This window comes from Callorhinus ursinus, unplaced genomic scaffold (genome assembly GCF_003265705.2).
Source record: "Callorhinus ursinus isolate GAN/ISIS: 27379988/994484 unplaced genomic scaffold, GSC_fseal_2.0 scaffold34, whole genome shotgun sequence".
NCBI lineage: Eukaryota > Metazoa > Chordata > Mammalia > Carnivora > Otariidae > Callorhinus > Callorhinus ursinus.
This window is the reverse complement of record NW_027397096.1, coordinates 1,213,276-1,240,588: the sequence shown is the minus strand read 5'-3', so window position 1 is coordinate 1,240,588 and position 27,313 is coordinate 1,213,276. Positions and strand designations below refer to the sequence as shown.

Below are 27,313 nucleotides of genomic sequence, written 5' to 3'. Positions count from 1 at the left end.
CAGGGCTTGATCTCAGGACCCCAGGATCAGGACCTGAGTCGAAGGCAGATGCCCAACCGACTGAGCCACAAGGCGCCCCTAGCAGAGCTGTTCTAGGCCAGTGTGGCAGCAGGACTTTGTGGTATTACAGTTCTTCAGGCTTCTCAGTCCTCCTCTAGCCATGCCCTGACCCGGGATCAGGGGAAAACTGTGCCAGCCTCTCAGCCCCCAGGATTAGCACTGCCAACCAGTGAAATTCAAGGAGGCAAAGGAGTCTTTCAAGGGCATAGGCAGGTAGGCCAGAGTGAGGGGGACAAAACTTAAGCCCAAGAAATCATTTCTTATCCCTGGAATGTCAGTCACTACCCCAGAGTGGTTTTGGGGTTGGGTGGTGGTAGGCAGGGAGCCCTTTGCAGGGACCCTCACGTTGCACGACACAAAGGAACTCCCATTCTTCTACTCCTACTCCTGCGTTTACATCCTTACTTCAGTTGAAAGAGCTCGCTAGGTCTGAGAATCGCTACTGTGTCCGGTTCCTGCAGAAGATGTGTCAAGTGAAGGTTTGTTTCCCACCAGGTGAGAGGCTGGGAAAGAATACACACAACATGGAGTTAAGTGGTATTCTTGTTTGCAGGGGAAAGCTGCAATGGACCTCTGCCCTGCAGTTACTACATTCCTGAAAAGCAACGAAATCAATACTTGGTGAATATGTCTGGCTTTCAGACTGAAGCACCCTGACTTAGAAATACGACTTCAGAGGCAATTTATCCGACTTAATTGATCTTCAGTTGTCAGGTGGCTCCTATCTTTCTACCTTGAAGTTTCTCCACTCCTCAGCCTTTCTATAAAGAAAGAGCAATGTAGTGTAGAAGAAGGAGCCCTGAACCAAAGCAAAGACCTGGATTCTAATTCTGGCCATGCCACAGACTAGCTGGGTGTGCTTGGATAAGTCACTTAACTTTTCTTTTTTTTTTTTTTAAAGATTTTATTTATTTATTTGAGAGAGAGAGAATGAGAGACAGCACGAGAGGGAAGAGGGTCAGAGGGAGAAGCAGACTCCCCGCTCAGCAGGGAGCCCGATGTGGGACTCGATCCCAGGACTCCAGGATCATGACCTGAGCCGAAGGCAGTGGCTTAACGAACTGAGCCACCCAGGCGCCCAGTCACTTAACTTTTCTATGTTTCAATTTTCTGCAAAATAAAATAGTAAAACTGGATAGTCTTGAAGGTGATGTATTAAAAAAAACTCAGTTACAAGGGGAAACAAACTGAACCCATGCTCATGTAAGCAAATCAAAAGTTTTTTGGCTTGTGTAATTGAAATTCCAGGGAAGGTCTGGTCAGGCCGAGTTTGATCTAGATACTCAAATGATGATAGAAATCTCCATCTGTGCCCCCTCTTTCTGTGGTTGCTTCATGCTCAGGGAAGCTCTCCTGCATCCTACTGGCTTAGCAATGTTAGCACACATGGTGTATCTTAGCCAAAAGTTCTAGCAGAAGTCAAGGTGCTGAGGCTCAGAAGCTCTGCTTATGTGTCATGAACTCATTTCAGGGAAAGAGGATGTGGTGTTTTGATTGGCTAGGCCTAGGTCACATGCCCATGGACAGGGGCATGAAAGAGGGGTGGTTTTTATTTATTCATTTTTAATTTTTTTTAAAGATTTTATTTATTTATTCGAGAGAGAGAGAATGAGAGATAGAGAGCATGAGAGGGAAGAGGGTCAGAGGGAGAAGCAGACTCCTGGCCGAGCAGGGAGCCCGATGTGGGACTCGATCCTGGGACTCCAGGATCATGACCTGAGCCGAAGGCCGTCGCTTAACCAACTAAGCCACCCAGGCGCCCTGAGGGGTGGTTTTTAAAGGAAAATCTCTACAGTGCTAGGCAGGCAAAGATGGCAGACGTTGGCCACAGGTGATGTAATGGGGAAAAATGGGTTTGAGTCCAGACCCTGTCACTAACTAGCTGGGTAAAACTGAGCAAATTATGGGCGCCTGGGTGGCTCAGTCGGTTAAGTGACTGCCTTCGGCTCAGGTCATGATCCTGGAGTCCCGGGATCAAGTCCCACGTCGGGCTCCCTGCTCGGCGGGGAGTCTGCCTCTCCCTCTGACCCTCCTCCCTCTCATGCTCTCTGTCTCTCGTTCTCTCTCTCAAATAAATAAATAAAATCTTTAAAAAAAAAACTGAGCAAATTATCTAACCTCTCTGAGCCTCAGTTTTGTCATCTAAATAATGGGATTAGTCTCTATCTATCGAGTGGGGTTAAATAGGATAAAGCATAAAAGGTGAGTGACATGTGGGAGAAGCACAAGAAATGTTCAGCTTGGGATGCTGTGACTTTAGGTTAGTGATTCCAAGGAAACATTTCATTTCAACACAAGAGCAGTTCTTTAAAGAATAGCTTCCCTTATGTACTTTCCTGCTAAGTGAGGGCTCCTAATTTTCAGCCTGACACATCCAGGTTTTATATAAGATAAAGCCTTGACAACTGAGTTATGGAGATTTCTGTTTAATTAATTTTCTTGTTAACTCAAGATTAATTTGGCTAAAAGATTCTTTGGGTTTCAAACCTTGGCATTGAAAATCAGTCTAAATTGTCTGAATCCATTCGCTTGCTCTAAGCCCATTCTACTGAATAAATTGGGTTTGCTTTTTGATAGTGGAGGATCTTCGAACACTTGAGGGCTTTGTAGATCAAAAAGTTGGTGCCAAGAGGAGACCTTCCCAAAGCAAAGCTTCCACAATCCAGTATTTCATTATAAATCAGACCACTAGAGCCAAGAAGAAGTGACTCAAAGAGACCGCATTCACAAAAGACTGATGCAATTATTTGCATAGCAATTTATTAACTTATGATCAGGATAGTGTTTTGAGACCATAAAATACCAATGTCCCCATCCAAGAAAGCCACTCCCCTGTGCCAGAAGACAAATAATTCATCAGCCAGTAGCTTGGTGGCATGGAATCAGTCTTGAGGACCACCACTTCACTAGGCCATGATGAGGTCTGACAGATCACTGCTACAGTGACCCAACTCATGGTACCAAATATAGCATTTGCCAACCTCTACATTTTTGAGCTTCTCTTTTCTAGGGACCCAATTGACTGTGCCTCTCTAGGACCCATCATCTATAACTTGTCCACACCATCTATAACTGGTCTACTTGATATCTACTCAATCAATTATGATTATAATGCAGTCCTGCCTTCCTGAAGTTTCACTGGGTCACCATGACGAAAATTTGTGTGATTCCAAATTCTTCAGGTGTTCTCTTTTGTCCTACCCCCACCAGTAGCTAATCTCACCCTTCCTGTGCAAATTTTACTAGTTAACCCACAGAAACAGTCATATGTCCATAATGGTCAAGGTCTTGACGTCTCTCACAGATACTATCAACTATTACCTGGAGGGGTACTCACTGGAACCATGAATTTATGACAGCGGCAAAAGAAAACGTGTAGGGCTTGCAAGGAATCAATATTGACCTCCACACATACTTAGGGAACAGATTCCTGCCATGGGTTTGCCACATTTCTTTCCTTTTTTTAAAAGTTATTATTTTATTTATTTGACAGAGAGACAGCGAGAGAGGGGAACACAAGCAGGGGGAGTGGGAGAGGGAGAAGCAGACTCCCCACTGAGCAGGGAGCCCGATGTGGGGTTCGATCCCAGGACCCTGGGATCATGTCCTGAGCCGAAGGCAGACGCTTAACGACTGAGCCACCCAGGTGCCCCGCCACATTTCTTTTTCTTTGAAAACTCAAGACAATGTTTTTCTTAATCAGGACATTCAGTGAAGATGGCAGACTGAGTTTTGAAGATGCTACTTCTATTAAGGACACACACACTCTGAGAGAATTCTACTATTTCTCTATCTCAACTTTTATACCTTTACCTCTCTGGCTTTTGTCTGATTACGTGAAATATCTCTGCTCTTATTTTCTGCCTGTATTTGCTTCCAGCTGTGGCAATTTCTCCTCAGTCTCTATTTGTTATTCTTCCCTTTGTGCTTTAATGACTCTGATGGGCATCTCACACAATCCCCCCCTTATTTTTTCCCTATCTCCATTCTTTCTTTCTTGCTCTCTTCATCTATTTCCTCTTTTTCCTCGTTCCTTCCTTCGGATATTTTTGTTTGTTTTGTTTGTCTGTTTGTTTGGGTTTTTTTTTTTTTTTAGATTTTATTTATTTATTTATTTATTTTAGGTAATCCCTACACCCAACTGGGGCTCAGACTCACAACCCTGAGGTCACACATGCTCTATCACCTGAGCCAGCCAGGTGCTCCCTTCCTTTGGATGTTTATTTAATCAGTCCGCCCCCGCCCCCTTCTTTCCCTCTCTGTGGTTCTCCTCAGCCCCTTTGCCTGTTCTCCCGTCTCGGTTTACATCCCTGATTCTGACTTCTCATCTTCCTACCAGTCTCTGCCTATCAGTTCCTGTCAGGCTCTTTGTGTTTTGCACTGTAGCTGTTTGTCCTTTGTCTTTCTGCCTGTCTCCAACTCAACATATTTCCTACTTTCTTTTTCTGCCACTGAATCTTTCCATTGAGTTGCCTCCTCCACCTTCTGTTCTTCTGCTTCTCAGCTCCCCTGACTGATTCCCCTCCTCTCGATTTCCCCCCCTCTCTTCTCTCGCTCTGCCAGTCTCTCAAAATGCCTCTCTTCCCTCCACCTCTCCTGAGTCTGGTGGTTCCTCCTTGTCACTCACTCTATTTCTCTGTCTAGACCATCTGTGCCTTGCATCCTTGGGGTCCCTTCCTGTCAGCTTTTATTTCTATTTTTCTTGTCCTCTTTGTTTATGACCATTTTACCAGTTCTCTGACTTTGGTTCCTGTCAGCATCCATGACAATCTTTCTTAACATTTCCACAAGGATTCCCTGTCTTGCCCTCCATCTCTCTTCACCTCTGTCTCTTCGATACAATTGATCTTCTCTTTCTGTCCCTCAATCTATGTGTGTCTATTTCTATCATCCCTTTTGTCTTTCTCTAGCTCAACTTTTGGGCAGATTTTTTTTGTTTTAATCTTCCTGTCTCTTGCTTTTGCTCATGTATCTTTTCTGTGGATAATTAAGGGTTATCTCTTTCTGTCCATTGTTTAGTAGAATAGCAATCTTAATCTGCTTTACACTTCCCATAACCTGGCTGTTCTGCCTGAAGAAAGGAGAGATTTTGTGCCATGGTGGGCGGGGGGGAAGGCAGCAGAAGTGGTAGGGGAGAGGGGCGCCTGGGTGGCTCAGTCAGTTAAGCGTTGAACTCTTGATTTCAGCTCAGGTCATGATCTCAGCGTTGTGAGATCGAGCCTGGCGTTGGGTGTAGAGCTTACTTAAAGATAAAGTTAAAAAAGAAAAAAGAATTTTTCTGTCTCTTAAGTGAGATGAGAGAATGAAAATTGGGTGGTTAAGAAATTACCCTAGGGGCAAATGGGTGGCTCAGTCGGTTAAGCACCTGACTCTTGGTTTCAGCTCAGGTCATGATCTCAGGTTTGTGAGATGGAGCCTGCTTAAGATTCTCTTTCTCTCCTCCATTGCCCCCACCTCTAAAAAAAAAAAGTGGCAGGCGAGAAAGGAGAGGACGAGCTTGCAAATGAATCCTAGTAGAGGGTCGGGTATTCCTTAATCCCTCTGCAGGCAAGTGAAAGCCTTCCCTCATCTACTTCTACCTTCATCCTTCCATGAAAGCCTGGACCTTGGAAAACGTTACACTTGGCACCCAGAATGGGTGTTAAAGTCCCTGCTATGGCTCTGGACTTCAGTACTGTCCTAAGAAGACAGACCTAGTCCCATGCTCATTTCTTTAAGAATCTGCACTTTCGGACGCCTGGGTGGCTCAGTCGTTAAGCGACTGCCTTTGGCTCACTCAGGTCATGATCCTGGCATCCCGGGATCGAGCCCCACATCGGGGTCCCTGCTCAGCGGGGAGTCTGCATCACCGTCTGACCCTCTCCCCTCTCATGCTCTCTCACTCTCGCTCCCTCAAATAAATAACAAAAAACCAAAATCATTTAAAAAAAAGAATCTGCATTTTCTTAGAAAAGGTCAGGAGATAGTAAGACAATTTAAAAGGCAGATGCTGGGCTTTTTAAAAATTTAAAAGGCAGTAGGACTAGCTGTAAGTACAAACACAGTAGTGTGGCTTTGAGGACCAGAAATAGCAGCAACTGTAGTGGTCCAGTTCTTCTGTTTCTTGGCCACTGCTACAGATAGCACCTGTTGTGGCCCCCTCCCCCTGCTAGAATTTGGTTGCAGGTGAGGCCTCTCTTCCCTCTGAACCCACCCCCTTCACATCAGATCTCTCTGGTCCTAATAGGACCTCACCTTTCTTCACCTGTTCCTGTGTTAAAAGTAGAGGATGTCGTTAGCAGTTTCACTTAGCTTCATGCCTCCTGCCACACCTTACTGGTAGCACTGGCCGTACCTCGAGTTAGTTTGCATCAGCAGTCATCTGATGATGGAATTCACTGAACAATAGCCCAGTTTCCCACCCATCCATGAACATCAGCATTTCTTCTCAGATCCTAGGAACGGGGGAGGGGTGTGAATGACTTGGAAGAGGGACTGAGATACTGAAAATTCAGTCCAGTCCTTACCCCAATGAAGGACTGTACACTGTAGACCACCATCTCCTTGTCCTGGCCCTACCTCCCCCAGGACTGGCAGAAGAGGAGCCTGAGGCCTCTCTCTAGTCTTTCAGGCTGAGAGTGGAATCATCCCTGGTGACAAGCTCACCATTACGACATCTCCTTGTGCCCCTGGTTTCCTTATGCCCAGGGATGGGTGGATGAGGCTGAGACCGCAGGACATCGCTGACCAAAATACGGACACCCAGTGTGATGCTTAGGGCACCCACAGTGACCAGCCCAGTTGCACCAAGGATGACCAGAGGCGGAGGCACCTGGTGTTGCTGTCGGATCAGCCACAGACTCATCCACCCCAGAGGCACCAGGCGGAAGAGGGCCAGGGTGGCCAGGGTGGCCCAGCTGGCCATGCGGAAGGCCAGGGATGGGGCCTGGTGAGAAAGCAGCAGCAACTGTCGTAGGTGCAGGCAGGCAGAGTTCAGCTCCAGGAGCAGAGACACCATAGAGAAGCCCACACAGTGGCTGGACAGAATGGCAGTGCTGAAGCAGCTCACTACCTGGGGAACCGGGGTCAGAGGTCAGAGGACCCTCCATAACCTCCCCCCCCATCATGTACCAATATCCCAGGCCTTAAGACAGGGGCTCCCAAGCATTTTGTGGCACCCTATCAAAAACCTGCCCTTTATACTTACCCTTATGTTGGGGCCTGAATGGCCTTAAAATAACCCTTCCACGGGATAGAAGCAGCCTTGGCCCAGAGGCTGTCTCCTCTGGGGCAGCAGCAGCATCTGCACACTTCCATTCCTGGGCTTTCATGCCCCATGCCCACTCCCTACACTGGGCCTCCCCTTTCTCAGAAAAGCTCCATATGCAACATTCCTGCAATCAGATGGGACACCTGAGGGAATCCAAGCTACTCAGGGAGTGCTCAGACTCCAGCTGCGGCTAGCAGTCAATCCTCTCCCCCTCAAACCAGCCCAAGGTTGGGGAGATCAAGCACCAACAGGGGTCAGAGGCTCTGGGAAGTCATTGGACAGAAACCTGTAGAGAAACTGGGGACCCCAGCCTGAGCATACCACCCTTCCTGTGTCTCCTTTCTCCAGGTCTCACCACCAAATGATGACACAGAAGTTCCCAGGCCTGGCGCAAGGTCTGGTTCCACAGCATGTCAACTCCATCCGCCAAGAAATAACCTATGGGCGTGGCACGAGGGGGAGGGGCATTAGGCCTCCCCTAAGTTGTACCTCCTGGAGAGGAATCTTCATCCCCTCCTTTTTCTGGGTCTTCAGTTTCCTCCAGCAAAGCTGCCAGAAACATTTGACCCCTATGGAGAGGGCAAAGGGGACGTGGGAAGTTACCATTGTTAGGTTGCTCCCCGACCAAATGGCCCGGCCTTCCCTGCAGACTCACCCACGGACACAGCCACCAGCACCAGGGCCCAGGGCGGGTGGCCGTGAATGGGGTCAGCAGCCATCTGAGGGTACAGCGACAGCCTGTAGGAGAGGGGGGACCACGGTCAGCATCGTGCAGACTCAGACCCCATTCTCCCGCTGTGCACATTCACCCACCCATTCACACCCCCACCCGGTGTCAGACTGTCGAGGTCCGGCTTCGATTTTGAAGGTGCCCGCCGGGTCTTTCAGTCTCAGCTTTCCACCCCTCACCCTCACCCCGGTGCCTCCCGAACCTCTATACCCCGCACCCGAGCAGCGCCCCAACCCCTGTGAGCAGGCTGTGCAGCAGGGAGACACAGATGTTCCGCCACTTCCAACGGTCATGGGCAGCAGATCCCGGCGCGGGCAGCAGCTGCAGCGCCCAGTGCAGCCCCCGGAAGGCGGCGAAGGAGGCGCCGGTCACAAGGAGCCCCCAGGACGCCATGGCCTGGCGGGCGGGCTAGGTCCGGTTCAGTCCCTTGGACCCCTGCGCTCTCAGCCGGGACTCATCCAGTGCCAGCTGCGGGGACTGTACGTTGGCTTCCGGACAAGTACCGGTCCTCGGCCTCCCTGGCCCACCGCGCCTCTGGCATCCGCTCTAACTTTTCCAGGGTTTGACCACGCCCCCATCACTCGGCTAGGTGGCGATTGGAGCAGTCGTGGGGCCACGCCCCGGAGCCCCCGCAGCCGATCGCGTCCGGCCCTAGCAGGGGCTGGAGGGTTGGGGGCTCCCGGGGGCCAAGCCTGGCGACCGAGCTCAGGGGCACTTCCAGCATGTCGATAGGGGTCTTCCCCAACGCCATGTGTCCCAAACCCCTCGGAGCTCCAGAAATAGGTTGCTAATCTCACCTGACACTCCCACAGGCCCCGCCCCATCGTCTTTCACCTCCTCTCGCCACGCTAACCTCTCACCTGCTGGTCGTCCTTCTGCCCACTGCACCCTCACCGACCTGAAGGTAGAGGCCAGCGCACACCCACTCGCACAAGCTTAAACATCGCCACCGCCCTGCCCCGCACCACCCCCCGTCTCAGCTGTGAGGGCACCTCACTTCTTTGGAGCCACCCTTTCCACCTCCCGAGGTTTCCAGACCTTTAGCACATCATAGCGACCCTATGATTCCAACAGTCCTGTTCCCTTACGCTGTACCTTCAAACAGAACAACAGCTCCCATTTTGGAGAGGCGACCCACTGGGGACTCCTCCCCCCAACCACTTTTGGGGGCCTACAGAAGAGCCTTGCTATTAGGAAGGGGAGGCAGAAGGAAACCACTCAACACAAGTCTTGAAAAGCACCCCTCCCCCCAGGGCTTGGTACGCGGTAGGTGAATAGAATTCTCTCTTCCAATCTGAGGCGGCAAGGAGAGGTCACACAGGGTCACCTCAAGGTTGGGGCAGAATCAGAGAATAACAAAGACTGATAGGATTCTAGGACCCTTCAGCCTGGAGAGGAAAATCTGCGCCCCTCCCCCTCCCCCATCTTCCAACTCCTGAAGAGTGACAGGTTTTTACTGTTTTCCTTGCTCCACTCCACACCTCTTTAGCGGGCTGAAAGCGGGCAGACCGCCGTTCCCGTACATGGAAAGGGTAGATTCCAGCTACTCCCAGAGAATGAAGTTGTCCACATTCTCACAACCCCTTTTCTTCACCAAAACCCCATTATGTCCAAAGGGCTAGGGGCACCCCTTGATTCCTCCACACCCACCTCTCCAAGCTTTTAAAAAAATTACACTGATTCTTTTAAATTTTATTACATGAAAACCATACACAATATAGAAAATTTTAAAGTTACAGAAAGGCCAAAGAGGAAAATTACAATGACTTTGTTCCACTGTCCACAGATAACTACTATTAACATTTTGTCTTTCTCATCTGTTTTATGTATACAAGAATATACCCATCTTTCTAAAAAACAAAATTGAGATCACATAATACACTATTTTTATAACCTTCTTAATATTCAAAGAGCATTTTTCTTTCCAGTCAAATGTTCTTCTACATGACTTTTAATGGCTGTGCAGTACTCCACCATCTGGATGGATATACAGTGATTTACTTAAGCAATCCCCCACTGCAAATTTTCATTACAGCAGAAAAGAAATGAATTCCCAATCAGACAGTTGCTTCTCATTTTCTCTATTGCAATACTGGGATGAGCATCTTGTGACTAAATCTTTAATTATTTTCTGAGGATAAATTCCCAAATGTAGAATTACTAGGTCAAAGGCGATGGAAACTTTTAGGGTATTTGAGACACATTACCAAACTGACATCCAGGAAGGCCGTATCAATTTGCACCCCCATATGCAATGTATGGGAGTGTTATTTTAGTATTTCTTTGCCAATACTGGGTCTTTCTTTTTTTTTTTTAAATATAGTTTGCTAAGGGAAAAATGCTTTCAGCTATATTTGTCTTTAATTACTAATGAAACACACTTTGTTTTTCATGGTTTTATCCATTTGAATTTCTTCTATGAATTTCCTGCGTATGTCCTTTCACAGCTGGTTCTTGCTCCTTGAAGCTGCTTTATATAAAAATTACAGGGTAGGGAGGTGGGAGAATGAAGCCACAGGACACTTTAATACAGTCTCGTATCTCTGAGGGAGGCAGTAAGTAACACTGGAGAGAAATAGTGAATGAGGCAGATGGCTGGGAGCTGGCTGTCCTCCCTCCTCCTGGGGTGCTCCTGCCCTTTATGGGTCCCCTCTGCGGGGTGCCCAGACAGGGCCCTGTGCTCTCCAGGCCTGGTCCTTCACTGGTCTTCTGCCTGCCTCTGTGTTCCCAGGCTGCTCTTCCTCATCTTTACTTCATGATGGGTGAGGATGGCAGAGCCACATACCCGGGGCTGGAGGGAGACACTGTGGCCAGTGAAGCGGGGAGGGGAAGAAAGGATGGAAGCAATGTCCAGGGACACAGCAATCTTTGTTGCAGACTATGAGTTGACTCAGTCTACCCACCCCCTCCACCGCAGTCCCAGACACATCCAGCTTAGGCTGCAGGAGGGTGGGTTCAACGATCTACTCTCCCCTAAATCTCTGTTTCTCATAAATGGAGACTAGGACCCTGCCATCTCCACACCTCCTGCTCCACAACAGGACAGCTTCCTACAGCTCCTGAATTTGGCCACCTTCAGGCAGGGAGACTGGGCCATGGTTGAACCACACCAGAGCCTGAGCCCCAAGAGTTACACTGCCTCAGGAGCTGGGGGGTGGTAGGTTTATACTGCTTGATGCCCTAAAGGGGGTCACATCCCATAACCCACCTCTCCTCGTTGCTGGAGAGAACTGTCCGCCTGCACAAGCCGGAGCAGGGTCTCACAAGTTATCCTGGAAGGTAAAGTGAGGGAAGAAACAGGAACAGCAGTTGCAACCCCATCAGGGGCTGCAGGCCTGTTTCGGGTGGCAGAGGAAGCCTGGGGCCACCTTTGCATGGTGGGATGTCAATGGAGAGACTGTGCTCCTCCCGGCCCCTTGCACTGGTCTAACCCTAGCCCGCCCCCCTTCTAACCCTCCCCCCACCCTCCTTGGGTTATGGTGTTCACAGATGGGGGGAGGGGCAATAGCTTATGTGAAAAGCTGTTTTGTTCCCACCCACAGGGAGAGGACAGCCCAGGCTCTGAGTAGTCTGTAGAAGTAGGCTTCTGATTCCCTTCTGCATACTCAACCGTGTGACTCCCCATCTCACAGGTGGAGAAGCTGAGACAAGAGGTCTAAGGGTCCCACACATAGGTGATTATCCCTCAATCTAGAGTCTAGGCCAGTCTAAGGAAATAGAGGAAGAGGTAAGAGCATGGGGATGACTACTCAGATGGGAGTTTCAGTATGACCTTTCTCCTGAAGAAGAAATTTACTGTGGACCTCACCTGGAAAGGCAGTAGGAAAAGAAAGGGAGACAAGGAAGGAGGGCCAAGAAAGACATCTGGGTAAAAGGGTAGACAGTTTTCTTTGCTTCTGTTACCCTCCTCTTGTCACACCAGTATAGACCAACTATCCTTGGCTGGTCACAGCCATCTATTCCCCAAACCAACCAGCGTCTCTAATCGAAAATTGTTCTTTTTTTGCTGGGCCAATCTGGCCGAAGGCTCTCCAACTGAACAAGGTCCCCTTCCCTCCCACTGTTTGGACCTTCCCAGCCCCAGTTCTGTCACCTTCCAGATGAAGGGGAAAGCAGCTCCTTCTCCTCTTCCTCCTCCTCCTTGAAGCCAGGGGCAGAGGGCAACAGTTCTTCAACTGGCAGCTTTAGCTGGGTCAGGACATAAAGCTTGCCACTGAAGAACTACTGCGGCTCAGCCAGGTGAGGATGTGGGAGGGACAGGCTCCTAAAAGGAAAAGGAAGAAAAAATGGGAAGGATCTGAGCAGGGCCATATCACAGGGACACTGTCCCACTGGCCATCAAAGTCCAGCTCCAGCAGATGCTCAACCTCGTAACAAAGCGTTCTTCACTCTGACCTGGGCCTGCAGGAGCGGTTACCTTCATTAAGAAGCAGGAGGCAGCTCTAAACATACTTCCTTGTGCCTCTTTCCAGAACTGAAGGCTGTAGGGACCCAGGTCTGCTCTCACCCCTCCTTGCCCCAGCTATGGATGGAGGGCCCAGCCTCTTCAGCATTCAGAGAGGGCTGGACTTAGAACCCTGGACACACTCCACTAGCCCAGGTACTAGGTGAGAAGTTGCACCTTAGGTCCAGAAATGGGAGTTCAGTGATCAGGGAGTTCAGCTGGAAGAGTTTTGGGGGGCCTACATCTGGGGAGGAGTGAGGCAGGGAGGAGGTCTAGAGTTTGGAAGGTCAGCAGAGCCTCCAGAGACTGTGAGGAGAGGACAGGGGACCAAAGGCTGGAGGGGAGGGAGGTATGGGCAGGGTGGATGGGCAGCTTCCCCAAGACTCTTAAATGCCAGGCATTCCGCTTGCGCATTCCGGGTACATCTGGTATGAATTCCAGGCTGTCTGCCGGCCCCTCCATGTCTGAACTTTGTTCCAAGTTCCAAGCCCCGCCCCCACAGTTCCAACGCATGAATCAGCAGGAAAAGCCGGGCCCTGCAGCATGGCCCAGGGAGGGGGCTGGGGGCGTGGCAGGCTTGAGGGCCGAGAGCTGGGGAGGGCGGGTCTGTGCTAACACTCAGTCCAAGGGCATGGCCCATGCCAGTGTGAGGAGCCAAAGGCAGTCTTGCCTTGAGACTTCTATACTCAGAGGGTAAGAAAGATTAGGGTGGGGGTGGGAGGTTTTCAAATTACAAAAACCCTCTTGGGGAGACATGAACTTTGTGGTATCTTCCTTTCCCCAGGTGACCAGTCCAATTCCTTCCCACTCTCCTCTGCCTGAGCCAGCTCTGTTCAGCCCATAGGACTCAACGGCTGCTCAGAGTCTGTGCCAGGCAGGTGCCCTTGGCTGCAGGGCGGGGTGGGCCCAGGGCACTGACCCTCTGACCAGCTGCTCCATCAACCCTTTGGCACCCTGACAATTCCTAGCCCAGTCTGACAGCCAGGATGACAGGCCAAATGATTTGGAGGCTGGAACTAGGGCCGGAGGGAGGTGGGGGCGATAGCCTAGCGAGAGGCCATAGGGAGGGGCCAAGAGTTGGCCGAGAGGTGGGGAGAGAGGGAGCCCAGTGATGACTAACCCAGGCGCCCCACCCAGCCAGCCGGCTTCCCAGGCAGTCAGGGCCAGGCCTGGGCTAGGGGCCCCACAACCGGACATGCTGGGGGGAGGTGCAGAGGTGACCTTCTCTGGGCCCAAGACGGCCAGTTAGGCTGGGGAGAGGGGGTTAGAGTTTCCAGGTCCTCCTCCAGCCCGCTTCCCCCACCAACCGCGGTGAAACCCTAACCTTTGGGTTGCATAAGGCCCCCGCACCGCCGCCCCCTACTCCTCTCCCCTCCCCCCTTACATAACATCCCCTGGAGGGAACGAGAGGAGGGGCCGACCCGCCCAGAGACCCCTTCCCTGCCAGGGCGCTCAGTTGGCCCGGACCAACTGACTGCCAGTAGAGGAAAACTACCTCCCCGCTACCCGCCCGGTCCAAATCCTCCCCAAGCTGGGAGGCCAGTTCTCGTATCCTCTGACCAGGAGGTGCCGAGGTTAGCTGCCCCCAGCCCTCTAGCCCCTCGTCTTCCTTCTAGCCACTCTGCAAAACCCTCCGCCACGACTGTCGTTCCGGACTCTTTCTTTAAACCTGCTGCCACACTACTCCAGCCAGTCCAGGCCCCCTCTCCCCAAAGGCTTCCCTGCCCCCGCCGCCCCCTTACCCCTCCCCCGGAAGGGCAGGGTGTGGCCACCAGGACCCTACTTTCCCCCATTACCCCATTAGCATGATTCCCTCCAGTGCGGCCGGGACCCCAGCTCACACCCACCTGGTGCTGGGTGGGGGGATTGCTGAGGGTAAGGGAGCAAATCAGTGCGTCCGTTCCCCACGGCCGGCGGCGCTGTGTCTTCCCTGCGCCCAGCACACACCGGCTCCAGTCCCCGATCAGCTGGCGGCGTCGTGACGCACAAGCTGCGATTGCACCGCCCAGGGCCAATCACCGCCCACTGCTGGGCAGCGTGACCACACCCACTCGGGGGCGCCAGCACTTCCCCCAGGTCCCGCCTCTCCGGGCGTCTTAGCTCTGATTGGCAAGGAGGCCACCCCTTTGCCTGGAGGAGCTGCGTTAGGCCACGCCCACCAACTCACGAGCTCGCCAATAGATGAAAGGGTGTGGCTGAGCCCTCCGCCTAAGGCCGCTTGCTTTGAGGAGCGCTACGTCAAACCAGAGTCCTAAAGAGCAGAAGGAAGTAAAGGCGTGTGTGTTTGCAGTGCACACTGGTCAGTGTAGTTCTCGGTCTGACACCTCGTTCCCAGAATCCAGCGCGCTCTGTGAGTTGGCATTTTTAAACTCATTTCTGAATCCATCCCGGCGAAGTCCTTAAAGGGCTACAGCCCCTCCTTTTGGGAGCCGTGAGTGCTTCTTTTAAGACTACCCCAAAACGGATTCGCTGACTTCTGCGCATTAGGCAATAGCTCTCTAGGGAAAGATGGAGCAGGCGAAGCAGCAGGAGTGGGTAGAACTGAAGGTGGAAATCAGCCTCCAGGGCAGCAGGCTCTTCCATTGGATGAGGACTCCTGAGGGTTTTGGGGGAAGGGAAAACTGCCCACCTCGCCTGGTGCTACCTTTCACTGGAGAGATCTAGTCCTCCTCTCCTGGCGGGCTCTTACTAACCAGGAGACTTTTCTTGTAGAGTATGTCTTGTCCCAGTCGTAGACAGAGCCTCTCAAGCAGCAGACTCCTAACAAAAGATTCATAGTACAGTCTTCACCTGAGGGTAGAAGCAAGACTTGTGGTTGGAAACTAGGGGATGGGTCGTGCCAAAATGTCAACTGGTAAGCAACCCCATCCTCTGCCTAATACCCCATTCTGTCCCGCCCTCCAGAAGCCTTTCACTGACTCAGGCCTACTTAGAAGGGATTTCAAAGGTAGAGACCAATGAGGAGGCTGCCCCTTCCCCAGGGGCCAATCAGAGCCTGGGGGGGCGGGGAATGGGCAAAACCGAGAGGAACCCAATGACTTGGCAAAAGCTGCTATACCGCTTATTTAAAGGGGCAAGTCTGGGACCGGCGGCAATTTATCCCCCACCCGCCCCCACCCCGCTCCCCAAAGACGAACGTGTGGACAGGGGGTCCATGACTTTTCCATGGGCTCCCAATTGAGAGTGAGGGCAACTGAGCCGGAAGGATGAGTCTGGGGTGTGAGATAGTTTCTCTGTATTAAATACGGGCTCCACCAAGTAATTGCTGTGGTTCCTAGGAGCTCCAGAATTTTGAGCCTGCGTTCAGAACATTGTGCCTTTAAGGAAACTTCCTGCCTTCCACCCCAGTAACAGCTGATTGTTGGAAAGTGTGACCTCAGGGGACGAATCAGCTGTTACCACATCCTCCTCCAGGTCTGCCCTCCTCCATCCCCTTATCCCCCCACCCCCAACCCGGCGCCTCCGCCCCAACCCTCTTGGGTCGTGAGGGAAGAAAGGAGATGGAACCCCAAATAGGGGGTACCTGCTCGTATGTTCGTTCCTCTTTCACTCCAAGATTGTCTCCCTCCTCCCTCTCGCCCCCCCCACCCCAGATCTGCTGGTTTGTTCTTCAGAGGTTCTGAGCTTGGAACGAGAGGTATTTCCTGTCTGCACAGTCAGCTCAGATCTGCCTTCGCAGGTCCAGAAGGAGGCCAGTATTGGGGAAGCCCAGAATGGTGGCTGGCTGTGTGTGTGGGTGCTCCAGGAATGGGTGCTGGGGAAGGTCCAGTGAAGCAGCAAACCAAACCTAGAGGAGAGGAATGGCTGTGGAAAGCAAGCCTCCTGGGGTCAGAACCCTGCTCCCCAGGCCATTTGCCCCCTACTCCCTACTCAAGTGGCCCTATTCCTTCCCAGACTGGGACCAGCTATTGGCTTTGCCCATTCACTCCACTTTTAACCTAGATGCCACCTGGCCCTTGTTTTATTTACATTCTCACCCTCCACAGCAAGGGTTCTAATGTGGATCTTCAAAGGACTGCAGGTGGAAGGCACTGATCCCAGGAACCAGGGGCTTTGACTGGGAAGTGCTGCAGGAAGACCCAGGTAAATATTTTACCCCAGCCCTGAGCTGGGGAGTCAGGGTCATTCCAGGACAAACTTAGTGTGAAGTCCCAGGACTGACTTGGCAAGGTTGGGAGAAACTGAGCAGGGCCTTGGCCAAGCTTGGAAGAAAGAGAAACCTCACCAGCTGCCCCCATTATCCATTATCCTTATCTTGGAAGTCCGATCCCCTTCCTACTCAAGGCCTTTGGGGTAGGCCCATCCCCACTTTGTTCTGCTAACTCTCCCTCCCCTCACCCTCCCACCCCATGGGGCAAAAGCACAGGCTTTGAGTCCAGGGTTTCTCAACTTCAGCACTATTGACATTTTGGGCTAGATAATTCCTAGTTGGGGGGCTGTTGTGTGTAGCATACTTAGCAGCATCCCTGGCCCACTAGATGAAATTAGCAACACCCCTACCCTGCAGTTAGGACAACCACAAGTGTCTCTGGACATTACCAGATGTCCCCTGGTAGCCAGAATCTCCCCTAGTTGAGAATTACTCAATTAGACAAACTTGGATTCAAATTCCAGCCCTTACCAGCTGTGAACTTGATGAAGATACTCAACATCTCTGCACCTCAATTTCCTCATCTACAAAAGAGTGAATAATAAATTCACGGTTTATTGTAGGTATTAAAAAAGGATTATATTTGGAAAAACACCCAGCACAATATCTGGCCCACAGTTGGTGCACTAAATGTTAGCTTCCTTCACTTTTCTCCCTGCCAGATCAGCAAGAGCTAACCTCACTCAGCCCTGGGCTGACTGCCTGGGCAGCTGCAGCTTCCCTCCCTGACCTCCAGGAAACTCAATATTGAAGTTGGCAAAAGGGAGTGGCTAATTTGGTCCCAGATTCCCCAAAGCTCAAGGGTGCTTGGGTTGGGATTCCAGGGAAATGTGGGAATTGAGCTGTTACAAATCATTACATCAAGATGTGGCCTGCAGGTGGCCTGCATCAGAATGAACTGGGGTACTTGTTAAAAATTCAGATTCCTGGGTCTCACCCCAGACTACTGAATCAGAAGTACATCATCAAGTTTGAAAACCACTGTTTTAGGCCTCGGATTGGAAAAGGAGTCAGTGCTCCAGAAATCTTAGTGCACCAGTGCCCAGCATTGTAAGGCCATCCTCTTCAAGGGAAGAAAAGAATCCTTAAGTTACGGTTAGTTACACTCAAGGTCATTGTTGTATTGCAACGGAACCACTAGAGGGCAGAGCACACACCGACTTCCAGGGAGAAAAAGCAGCGCCTGCTCAGTCTGGGTAAACAGACCAGAGCAAAGACCAGGTGGACCCAATTTTATTGTTCCTTAGCAGCAGGCACTACCTTTTATCAAAACCCGTTCTCTTGCCTTCAGGTACTCAGACCAAATTTGGGGATGGAGATTGTCAAGGAACCCATAATTCCTCAGGTGAAAAAAATAATACTGTATGGCCAAGGAGTACAGTGAACATTGGTTTTAGAATGAGATAGTCTGGGTTTGAATCTTGGCTCTACCACTTCTTACGTATGTGACCTTGGGCAAGTTACCTATGGGTGTCAGCTTCCTCATCCTAAGTGCTAATAAAAATATCTTCTTAAAAGGGCTGTGGTGGGGATTAAACAAAACAAGATACGCAAAGTGCTTAGCAGGGTGCCGGGCTCCTAATCAGTGCTCCAGGAGTGATGGTTGTAAGTTATTCCTGCCCAAGGCCACGTGACCAAGCACATCGGGGCTCCCGCTGCTTCAAGAAAGAGGATACAGATGGAATCAGATCACAGCCGAGCCATTTGTTTCTTCTGTAATTAGGATTGTAGTTTTTCTTGTCTTTATGGATCCCCCAAACCTCTACACCAAACTCCTCCACAAGGCAAAATCTCCTTCTAGGAGAGACTCAAAAAAAAAAAAAAAAAAAAAAACAAACCCAGCCGGTGTTTTACTACAATGGCCTGTCTGTCCTGCAAATGAGTCAGAACTGAGTTTTGGAGCCAGCTCTCCGGTTTCTGCTCCCTATCCTGTGCTGCATCCTCCCCCCACCCCCACCCCCGCCAAGGTAGCAACTGCAAGGCTCTGACACCTCAGAGTGAGATCTTCAACGGGAAGTCTTGGGGGGGAACATTTCCTCCCAGGAACTACAAGCATCTGGGCCTGGGACACTTCTCTCCCTCTCAGATCGCCCAGAATTTGAAAGAAAGTGAGCCCCAAGAGGGCTTGGGAGGGGGAGAGGCGCGGAGGGAGTACTCTAGGGCAGAAAGTTTGCGCACCAGCTTCTAGGTTTCCATTCTGCCACCGGGCAAGTCTCTTTGGTGGCTCCTGGTAATCAGTTGTAAAATATAAACAATACTAACTGTCTTTCCTACCTCAAGGGTTGTTGTAAAGACCAGATGGAATGTTATTGATGAAATGTATTGGAAAACTAAAGCTCCTTCACTTGGTAGGCAGCATGGAGGCGCTGAAGGGACTTAATGTCAAAAGCCCCAGCTCCAGCCTGCGGTTTCTTATCTGTAAAACCAGAGGGGCGGGTGGGATCAGCCCGCTAAAGGCTGGAATCTCCGGGAAAATCCTCCTTAAATCCGCGTTCTGGTGCGTGCAGGAGGAAGCAGGGAAGGGAGGGGAAATCTCGTGGGCCGTTCAGCATCCCCCTCTCCTGCTCCCTGAGGAAACGAAGCCGCCACCGGACCGGAGCAGAGCACGGGGAGGGAGGGCACCGAGGCCTGCCAGGCGGTGGCGCCGGCGGGAGGCGCGGTCCGGCCGGCCCATTTGAGCCACGTGCGGTTGTTTCTGTGCCGGGGCGGTCACGTGAGCCGCGTCAGCTGACCGGTCACGGCGACTCAGGCGCCCCGCAGCCCTTGCCCGGCTGCGCCCGGAGCGCGGGACCCTGCAGAGGGGTAAGAGCGTCCCCGCCCTCCCTTCCTCTCTCCCCGGCCCCCCCGGCCCCCCCGCCCCCGCCGCCTCGGCCTCAGCCCCGCTCCCTCGCCCCTCCCTCCCCGCCCGGCCTGGCACCCCGGAAACCGTCGCGGGCAGGGCCGTGGCCGGGCTCAGCGCCGCGCTGCCCCCAGGCGGCCGGGAGGGGATGGCCCTGGGGAGCAAGGGGCGGGAAGTCGCTCCTACCCACGGGGCCAGCGGCTGGTCCCCGCCCCCAAGCCCCGACATGGAGGAGCTGCTCCAGAGCGTGGAGAGGGACCTGAACATCGATGCCCGGCAGCTGGCTCCGGCCCCGGGGGGCCCCCACGTGGTGGCCCTAGTGCCCGCGCGCTGGCTGGCCAGCCTCCGCGAGCGCCGGCTGCCCCCCGGACCCTGCCCCCGGGCAGAGGGCCTGAGCGAGGCGGAAGTGAGAACTCTTCTGCAGCGCTCCGTGCAGAAGCTGCCCCCCGGCTGGACGCGCGTGGAGGTGCACGGGCTGCGGAAACGGAGGCTGTCCTACCCCCTGGGCGGCGGCTTGCCCTCTGAGGAAGGGTCCGGCAGCCCTGAGACCCTCACTCGCTTCATGCAGGGTGTGGCTGCCCGGAATTATCGCAACCTGTGGCGCCATGCTTATCGCACTTATGGGCAGCCCTATAGTCATAGCCCCGCCCCTTCAGCTGTCCCTGCGCTGGACTTAGTACGACAGGCTCTGCAGAGGGTCTATGGTTGTTCCTTCCTGTTGGTGGGTGAATTTACCCAATGCCCATCATCCGCCAGAGATGGTCCCTGTCCCCCTCGGGGCAGCCTGGCCTGTCCCAGTCTTTTGCGAGCTGAGGCCCTGCTGGAGTCTCCAGAGATGCTCTACGTGGTGCACCCGTACGTGCAGTTCTCCCTGCATGATGTGGTCACCTTCAGCCCTGCCAAGCTGACCAACAGCCAAGCCAAGGTGCTCTTCATTCTCTTCCGTGTGCTGAGGGCTATGGATGCCTGTCACCGCCAGGGACTGGCCTGCGGGGCGCTAACTTTGCACCACATCGCGGTAGACGAGAAGCTTTGCAGTGAGCTTCGGCTGGACCTGAGTGCTTACGAGAGGCCCCAGGAGGATGAGAATGAGGAGACTCCTGTGGCAAGGGATGGGCCAGGCATTGCACCTGGGGAGGAGGGAGGAGGGGGACCTGGGTGTCCCACCTGCCAGGAGGAACTTCGGGGCCTTGTGCTAGATTGGGTCCACGGCCGCATCAGCAACTTCCACTACCTCATGCAGCTAAATAGGTTGGCAGGTCGGCGGCAGGGGGATCCCAACTACCATCCAGTGCTGCCCTGGGTGGTGGACTTCACCACACCCCATGGACGCTTTCGAGACCTACGCAAGTCCAAGTTCCGCCTCAACAAGGGGGATAAGCAGCTGGACTTCACATATGAGATGACGCGGCAGGCGTTTGTAGCCGGTGGTGCGGGTGGTGGGGAGCCGCCTCACGTTCCTCACCACATCTCAGATGTGCTCTCCGACATCACGTATTATGTGTACAAGGCTCGGCGGACACCCCGCTCGGTGCTCTGTGGACATGTGCGGGCACAATGGGAGCCCCACGAGTATCCCGCCAGCATGGAGCGCATGCAGAGCTGGACACCTGACGAGTGCATTCCTGAGTTCTACACCGATCCCTCCATCTTCTCCTCTATCCACCCCGACATGCCTGACCTGGATGTGCCGGCCTGGTGCGGCTCCAGCCAGGAGTTCGTGTCCGCCCACCGGGCGCTGTTGGAGAGCCGAGAGGTGTCCCAGGACCTGCACCATTGGATTGACCTCACATTTGGCTACAAACTCCAGGGCAAGGAGGCTGTGAAAGAGAAGAATGTGTGTCTGCACCTGGTAGATGCCCACACGCACCTGACCAGCTATGGCGTGGTGCAGCTCTTCGATCAGCCGCACCCCCAACGCCTGGCTGGGGCTCCTGCCCTTGCCCCTGAGCCCCCGCTCATCCCCAGAGTGTTGTTCCAGACCATCCAGGAGAGCATAGGCCGGGAGGACTTACCTGGACAGCTTATGAATGGGGGGGGCAGGCTGGTTTTGGAGGCCACTCCCTGTGAGGCTGGCTGGGTCAGAGACCGGCCTGTGGCAGGGGAAGATGACTTGGAACAGGCCACAGAAGCTCTGGATTCCATCTCCCTCACGGGGAAAGCGGGTGACCAGCTAGGTTCCTCCTCATCTGCCTCCAGTCAAGTGCCCCCAGGTCTCCTGTCTTTCTCAGTGGCCTCGGCCTCTCGACCAGGTCGCAGGAGCAAACCTGCTGGGGCAGACCCTGGGGAAGGTGAGGAGGGGAAGATTCTTCTTCCCGAGGGCTTCAATCCTGTGCAGGCTCTGGAAGAGCTAGAGAAACTGGGCAACTTCCTGACCAAAGGCCTAGGGAGCCAGTTGGAGGTGCCTGAGCAGCCGCAGGTCCAGCCACCCGTGCAGCTGCAGGAACTCTTCCATCGGGACATGCAGGCGCTGGGGGTTCTGTTGGCCGAGATGGTGTTTGCCACCAGGGTCCGAACGCTGCAGCCCGATGCGCCTTTGTGGGTACGCTTTGAGGCTGTTCGGGGGCTCTGCCTACGCCACCCCAAGGAGGTCCCCGTGTCTCTGCAGCCCGCACTAGACATACTCCTGCAGCTAAGTGGACCTGAAGGCCCTGCGGTAGCAGGGAGGGGCAAGCTGGCCCCGCTCTTTGAGTACAGGCCCGTCTCGCAGGGACTGCCCCCTCCCTGCCCGGCCCAGCTCCTCAGCCCCTTCAGCTCTGTGGTCCCCTTCCCCCTGTACTTCCCTGCGCTACACAAGTTCATCCTCCTGTATCAGGCAAGACGTGTGGAGGATGAGGCCCAGGGACGGGAGCTGGTGTTCGCTCTGTGGCAGCAACTGGGTGCAGTGCTGGGTGACATCACCCCGGAGGGCTTGGAGATCCTGCTGCCCTTCGTGCTGTCACTCATGTCTGAGGAGCACACGGCCGTGTACACAGCCTGGTACCTGTTTGAACCTGTTGCTAAGGCCCTGGGCCCCAAAAATGCTAATAAGTACCTCCTGAAGCCTCTCATTGGTGCCTACGAGAGCCCCTGCAGATTACATGGCCGCTTCTACTTGTACACGGACTGCTTTGTGGCCCAGCTGATGGTGCGGCTGGGCCTGCAGGCCTTTCTCATCCACCTGCTGCCCCACGTCTTACAGGTGCTGGCTGGCGTGGAGGCCTCCCAGGAGGAAAGCAAGGGCCTGGCGGGTGCCCCCGAGGATGAGGAGAGTGAGCTCCCGGGGGCCGGGCCCAACTCCTGTGCTTTCAGGGAGGAGATTCAGATGGATGGTGAGCCTACTGCCTCCTCGGGCCTGGGGCTCCCAGACTACACGTCTGGTGTCAGCTTCCATGACCAGGCCTACCTCCCTGAGACCGAGGACTTCCAAGCTGGGCTCTATGTGGCTGAGTCCCCACAGTCCCAGGAAGCTGAGGCTCTGAGCCTGGGTCGGCTGAGCGACAAGAGCAGCACCAGCGAGACCTCCCTGGGCGAGGAGCGGGCTGCAGATGAGGGTGGTGCTCCCGTGGACAAGAGCAGCCTCAGGTCAGGCGACAGCAGCCAGGACTTGAAGCAGAGCGAGGGCTCAGAGGAGGAAGAGGAGGAGGAGGAAGGCTGTGTGGTGTTGGAGGAGGAGGAGGGAGACGGGGAGCAAGATGAGATCACCAGGGCATCTGAGCTCACTCTCGCCGACACCGTGCTGTCCATGGATACGGTTGTGGCCCGAGGTGGCGAGACAGATGGGGAGGAAGAGGAGGAGCCGCTGACTGAGCAGTCGGAAGGCAAAGAACAGAAGATCCTCCTGGGTGAGTTCTCAGGCCTTAAGGTGTTGGTCAAACGGTCCTCTGGTTGGTTATGTATGTGTGTAATCTTTACGCCCAACATGGGGCTCAAACTCATGACCCTGAGATCAAGAGTCCCGTGTTCTTCTGACTGAGCCAGCCAGGCACCCTGTGGTGTGGTTTTTTTTTTTTAATTCCAGTATTTTTTTTTTTAAGATATTTATTTATTTATTTATTTGAGAGAGAGAGAATGAGAGAGAAAGCACATGAGATGGAGGGAGGGTCAGAGGGAGAAGCAGACTCCCTGCTGAGCAGGGAGCCCGATGTGGGACTCGATCCCGGACTCCAGGATCATGACCTGAGCCGAAGGCAGTCGCTCAACCAACTGAGCCACCCAGGTGCCCATAATTCCAGTATATTTAACATGCAGTGTTTTATTAGTTTCACATGTATTATATAGTGATCCAACAATTCTGTACATTACTCTGCTTATCACGGCAAGTGTACTCTTAATTCCCACCACCTATTTCCCCTCTGGTCACCATCAGTTTGTTCTCTAGAGTTAAGAGTCTGGTTTTTGGTTTGTCTCTCTCTCTCTTATTTCTTTGCTCTTTTTTTTTTTTTTTAAGATTTATTTATTTGAGAGAGAGCACGCACAAGCATGCACACATGGCGGGGAGGGGCCGAGGGAGAGGGAGAGAGTATCTTAAGCAGACTCTGCACTGAGCGCCAAGCCTGACGCAGGGCTCAGTCTCACGACCCTGAGATCATGACCCGAGCCAAAACCAAGAGGCGGACACTCAACCACTGTGCCACCCAGGCACCCCGTGCTCTTTTGTTTTGTTTCTTTTTTTTTTTCTTTTGTTTTGTTTCTTAAATTCCACATATGAGTGAAATCATATGGGATTTGTCTCTCTCTGACTGACTTATTTTGCTTAGCATTATACTCTAGGTCCATTCATGTTGTTGCAAATGGCAAGATACAGTTCTTTTTTATGGCTGAATAATATTCCATTGTGTATATATTACATTTTTTTTAAGATTTTTTTTTTTTTATTTGTCGGAGGGAGAGAGAGCACAAGCAGAGGGAGTGGCAGGCAGAGGGTGAGGGAGAAGCAGGCTCCCCTCTGAGCAAGGAGCCCAATACGGGACTTGATCCCAGGACCCTGGGATCGTGACCTGAGCTGAAGGCAGACGCTTAACCGACTGAGCCACCCAGGCGCCCCTATACTACATCTTCTTTATCCATTCATCTATCAGTGGACACTTGGGCTGCTTCCATAGTTTGGCTGTTGGAAATAATGCTGCAAAAACATAGGGGTGCATGTATTCCTTTGAATTAGTGTTTTTGTATTTTGGGGGTAAATACCAGTAGTGCAATTATTGGATCATAGGGTAGTTCTATTTTTAACTTTTAAAAAAATTTTTATTCACTTATTTATTTTAAAGATTTTATTTATTTATTTGACAGAGACACAACGAGAGAGGGAACACAAGCAGGGGGAGTGGGAGAGGGAGAAGCAGGCTTCCCACAGAGCAGAGAGCCCGATGTAGGGTTCGGTCCCAGGACCCTGGGATCATGACCTGAGCCGAAGGCAGACGCTTAACACGACTGAGCTACCCAGGCACCCCTTTAACTTTTTTTTTTTAAAGATTTTATTTATTTACTAGAAAGAGAGAATGAGTGGGCGGAGGGAGGGGAAGAGGGAGAAGCAGACTCCCTGCTGAGCAGGGAGCCCGATGCAGGGCTTGATCCCAGGACCCTGAGATTATGACCTGAGCTGAAGGCAGACATTCAACCGACTTAGCCACCCAGGCATCCCCCTATTTTTAATTTTGAGGAACCTCCCAACTGTCTTCTATAGTGGCTGCAGCAGTTTGCATTCCCACCACCAGTGCACGAGGGTTCCTTTTTCTCCATATCCTCGCCAACACTTGTCTCTTGTGTTGTTGATTTTAGCCATTCTGACAGGTGTGAGATGATATTATAGTTTTAATTTACATTTCCCTGATGATAAGTGATGTGGAGCATCTTTTCATGTGTCTGTTGGCCATCTGTCTGTCTTCTTTGGAGAAATGTCTGTTCACGTCTTCTGTCCATTTTTTAATTGGATTATTTGTGTTTTGGGTGTTGACTTACTGTAGCAGTTCTTAATATATTTTGGATACTAAGTGTTTATCAGATATGTTATTTGAAGATATGTTCTCCCATGCTTTAGGTTGTCTTTTAGTTTTGTTGATTGTTTCCTTTGCTGTGCAGAAGCTTTTTTTTTTTTTTAAGATTTTATTTATTTGAGAGAGAGAGCACATGAGAGGGGGGAGGGTCAGAGGGAGAAGCAGACTCCCTGCCGAGCAGGGAGCCGGATGCAGGACTCGATCCAGGGACTCCAGGATCATGACCCGAGCCCAAGGCAGCCGCCCAATCAACTGAGCCAGCCAGGCGCCCTGTGCAGAAGCTTTATATTTTGATGTAGCCCCAGTAGTTTATTTTTGCTTTTATTTCCCTTGCTTCAGGAGACCTATCTAGAAAGATGTTGCTACTGCTGATGTCAGAGAAATTATTGCCTGTGCTCTCTTCTAGGATTTTTATGGTTTCAGGTCTCATATTTAGGTCTTTAATCCATATTGAGTTTATTTTTAAATTTTTGTCACTATTTTGAGTTTATTTTGTGTGTGGTGTAAGAAAGTGGGTCAGTTTGATTCTTTTTTTTTTTTTTTTTTTAAGTAGGCTCCACTCTAGGTGGAGCCCAATGTGGGGCTTGAACTCAAGACCCTGAGATCAAGACTTGAGCTGAAATCAAGAATAGGGTGCTAGACTGACTGAGCCACCCAAGCCCCCCAGTTTGATTCTTTTGCATGTAGCTGTCCAGTTTTTCGCCGTTTGATGAAGAGACTCTTTTTCCTATTGTATAGTCTTTCTTTTCCTCCTTTGCTTAAGATCAGTTGACCATATAATTGTAAGTTTATTTCTGGTTTTTCTATTTTGTTCCCTTGATCTGTGTGTCTTTTTTTGTGCCAGTATCATACTGTTGTGATTGCTACAGCTTTGTAATATAACTTGCAGTCTGGAATTGTGATGCCTCCAGCTTTTCTTTTTCAAGATTGCTTTGGCTATTCGGGGTCCTTTATGGTTCCATAATAATTTTAGGATTGTTTGTTCTAGTTCTGTGAAAAATGCTGTTGGTATTTCAGTAGGGATTGCATTAAATTTGTAGACTGCTTTGGGTGGTTTAGACATTTTAACAATATCCGTTCTTCCCATCCATGAACATGGAATGCTTTTTCATTTCTTTGTGGTGTCTTCAATTTCTTTCATCAGTGTTTTATATTTTTCAAAGTATAGGTCTTTTACCTCTTTGGTTAAAATTTATTCCTAGACATTTTGTTATTTTTGGTGCAATTATAAATGGGAGTGTTTTCTTAATTTCACTTTCTGTTGCTTTATTATTAGCATATAGAAGTGCAACAGATTTCTGTACATTGATTTTGCGTCCTGTGACTTTACTGAATTCATTTATCAGGGCTAGTAGTTTTTTGGTGGAGTCTTTATGGTTTTCTATATATAGTATCATGTCATCTACAAATAGTGAAGGTTTTACTTCTTCTTTTACTTCTTCTTTTACTTCTTCCTTACCAGTTTTTTTTCTTTTTAATTTCTTTTTGTTGTCTAATTGCTGTGGTTCGGATTTCCAGTGGTGAGACTGGACATCTTTGTCTTATTCCTGGCCTTAGGGGAAAAGCTCCTAGTTTTTCCCCATTGAGGATGATGTTTGCTGTGGGTTTTTCATACAAGGCCTTTATTATGTTGAGGTATGTTCCCTCTAAACCTACTTTGTTGAGGATTTTTATCATGAGCGGATGTTGTACTTTGTCAAATGCTTTTTCTGCATCTGTTGAAATGATCATGTGTTTTTCTTTTTTTCCTTTCATTTTTTAAAAAGATTTTATTGATTTATTTGACAGAGAGAGAGAGAGAGAGAGTACAAGCAAGGGGAGCTGCAGGGAGAGGGAGAAGCAGGCTCCCCGCTAAGTGGGGAGCGA

At 51.5% G+C, this 27,313-nt stretch overlaps 2 protein-coding genes across 15 annotated transcripts in view; one reads left to right on the top strand and one right to left on the bottom strand.

Annotated features, from left to right (window-relative positions):
* WDR81 (WD repeat domain 81) overlaps window positions 1-27,313 on the top strand; it is an 84,910-nt gene that overhangs the window by 49,612 nt on the left and 7,985 nt on the right. Inside the window, exons 2-3 of one of the 5 annotated variants that reach the window (XM_073879297.1) lie at window positions 19,375-19,435; window positions 22,654-23,296. In XM_073879297.1, the coding sequence (XP_073735398.1) occupies window positions 22,777-23,296 (520 nt within the window). In that variant the 5' untranslated portion in view covers window positions 19,375-19,435; window positions 22,654-22,776. Of the gene's footprint in view, window positions 1-19,374; window positions 19,436-19,488; window positions 23,297-27,313 lie in introns of those variants that run through there. The other 4 variants (XM_025851160.2, XM_025851159.2, XM_025851158.2 and 1 more) reach the window with 4 other exon arrangements.
* TLCD2 (TLC domain containing 2) lies at window positions 2,784-14,517 on the bottom strand. Of its 10 annotated transcripts, none has more exons than XM_073879293.1 (6): window positions 14,280-14,517; window positions 12,133-12,303; window positions 7,965-8,047; window positions 7,665-7,747; window positions 7,247-7,433; window positions 2,784-7,107 (listed from the first exon to the last, which is right to left on the bottom strand). In XM_073879293.1, exons 3-6 carry the CDS (start codon window positions 8,026-8,028, stop codon window positions 6,659-6,661), a joined length of 783 nt encoding a protein of 260 aa, XP_073735394.1. In that variant the 5' UTR covers window positions 8,029-8,047; window positions 12,133-12,303; window positions 14,280-14,517; the 3' UTR covers window positions 2,784-6,658. The 10 variants fall into 10 exon arrangements, 5 of the variants coding, with proteins under 5 accessions (XP_073735394.1, XP_073735393.1, XP_073735392.1 ...); XM_073879292.1 differs by having other exon boundaries at window positions 14,331-14,482; XM_073879291.1 differs by lacking the exons at window positions 12,133-12,303; window positions 14,280-14,517 and adding an exon at window positions 8,257-8,832.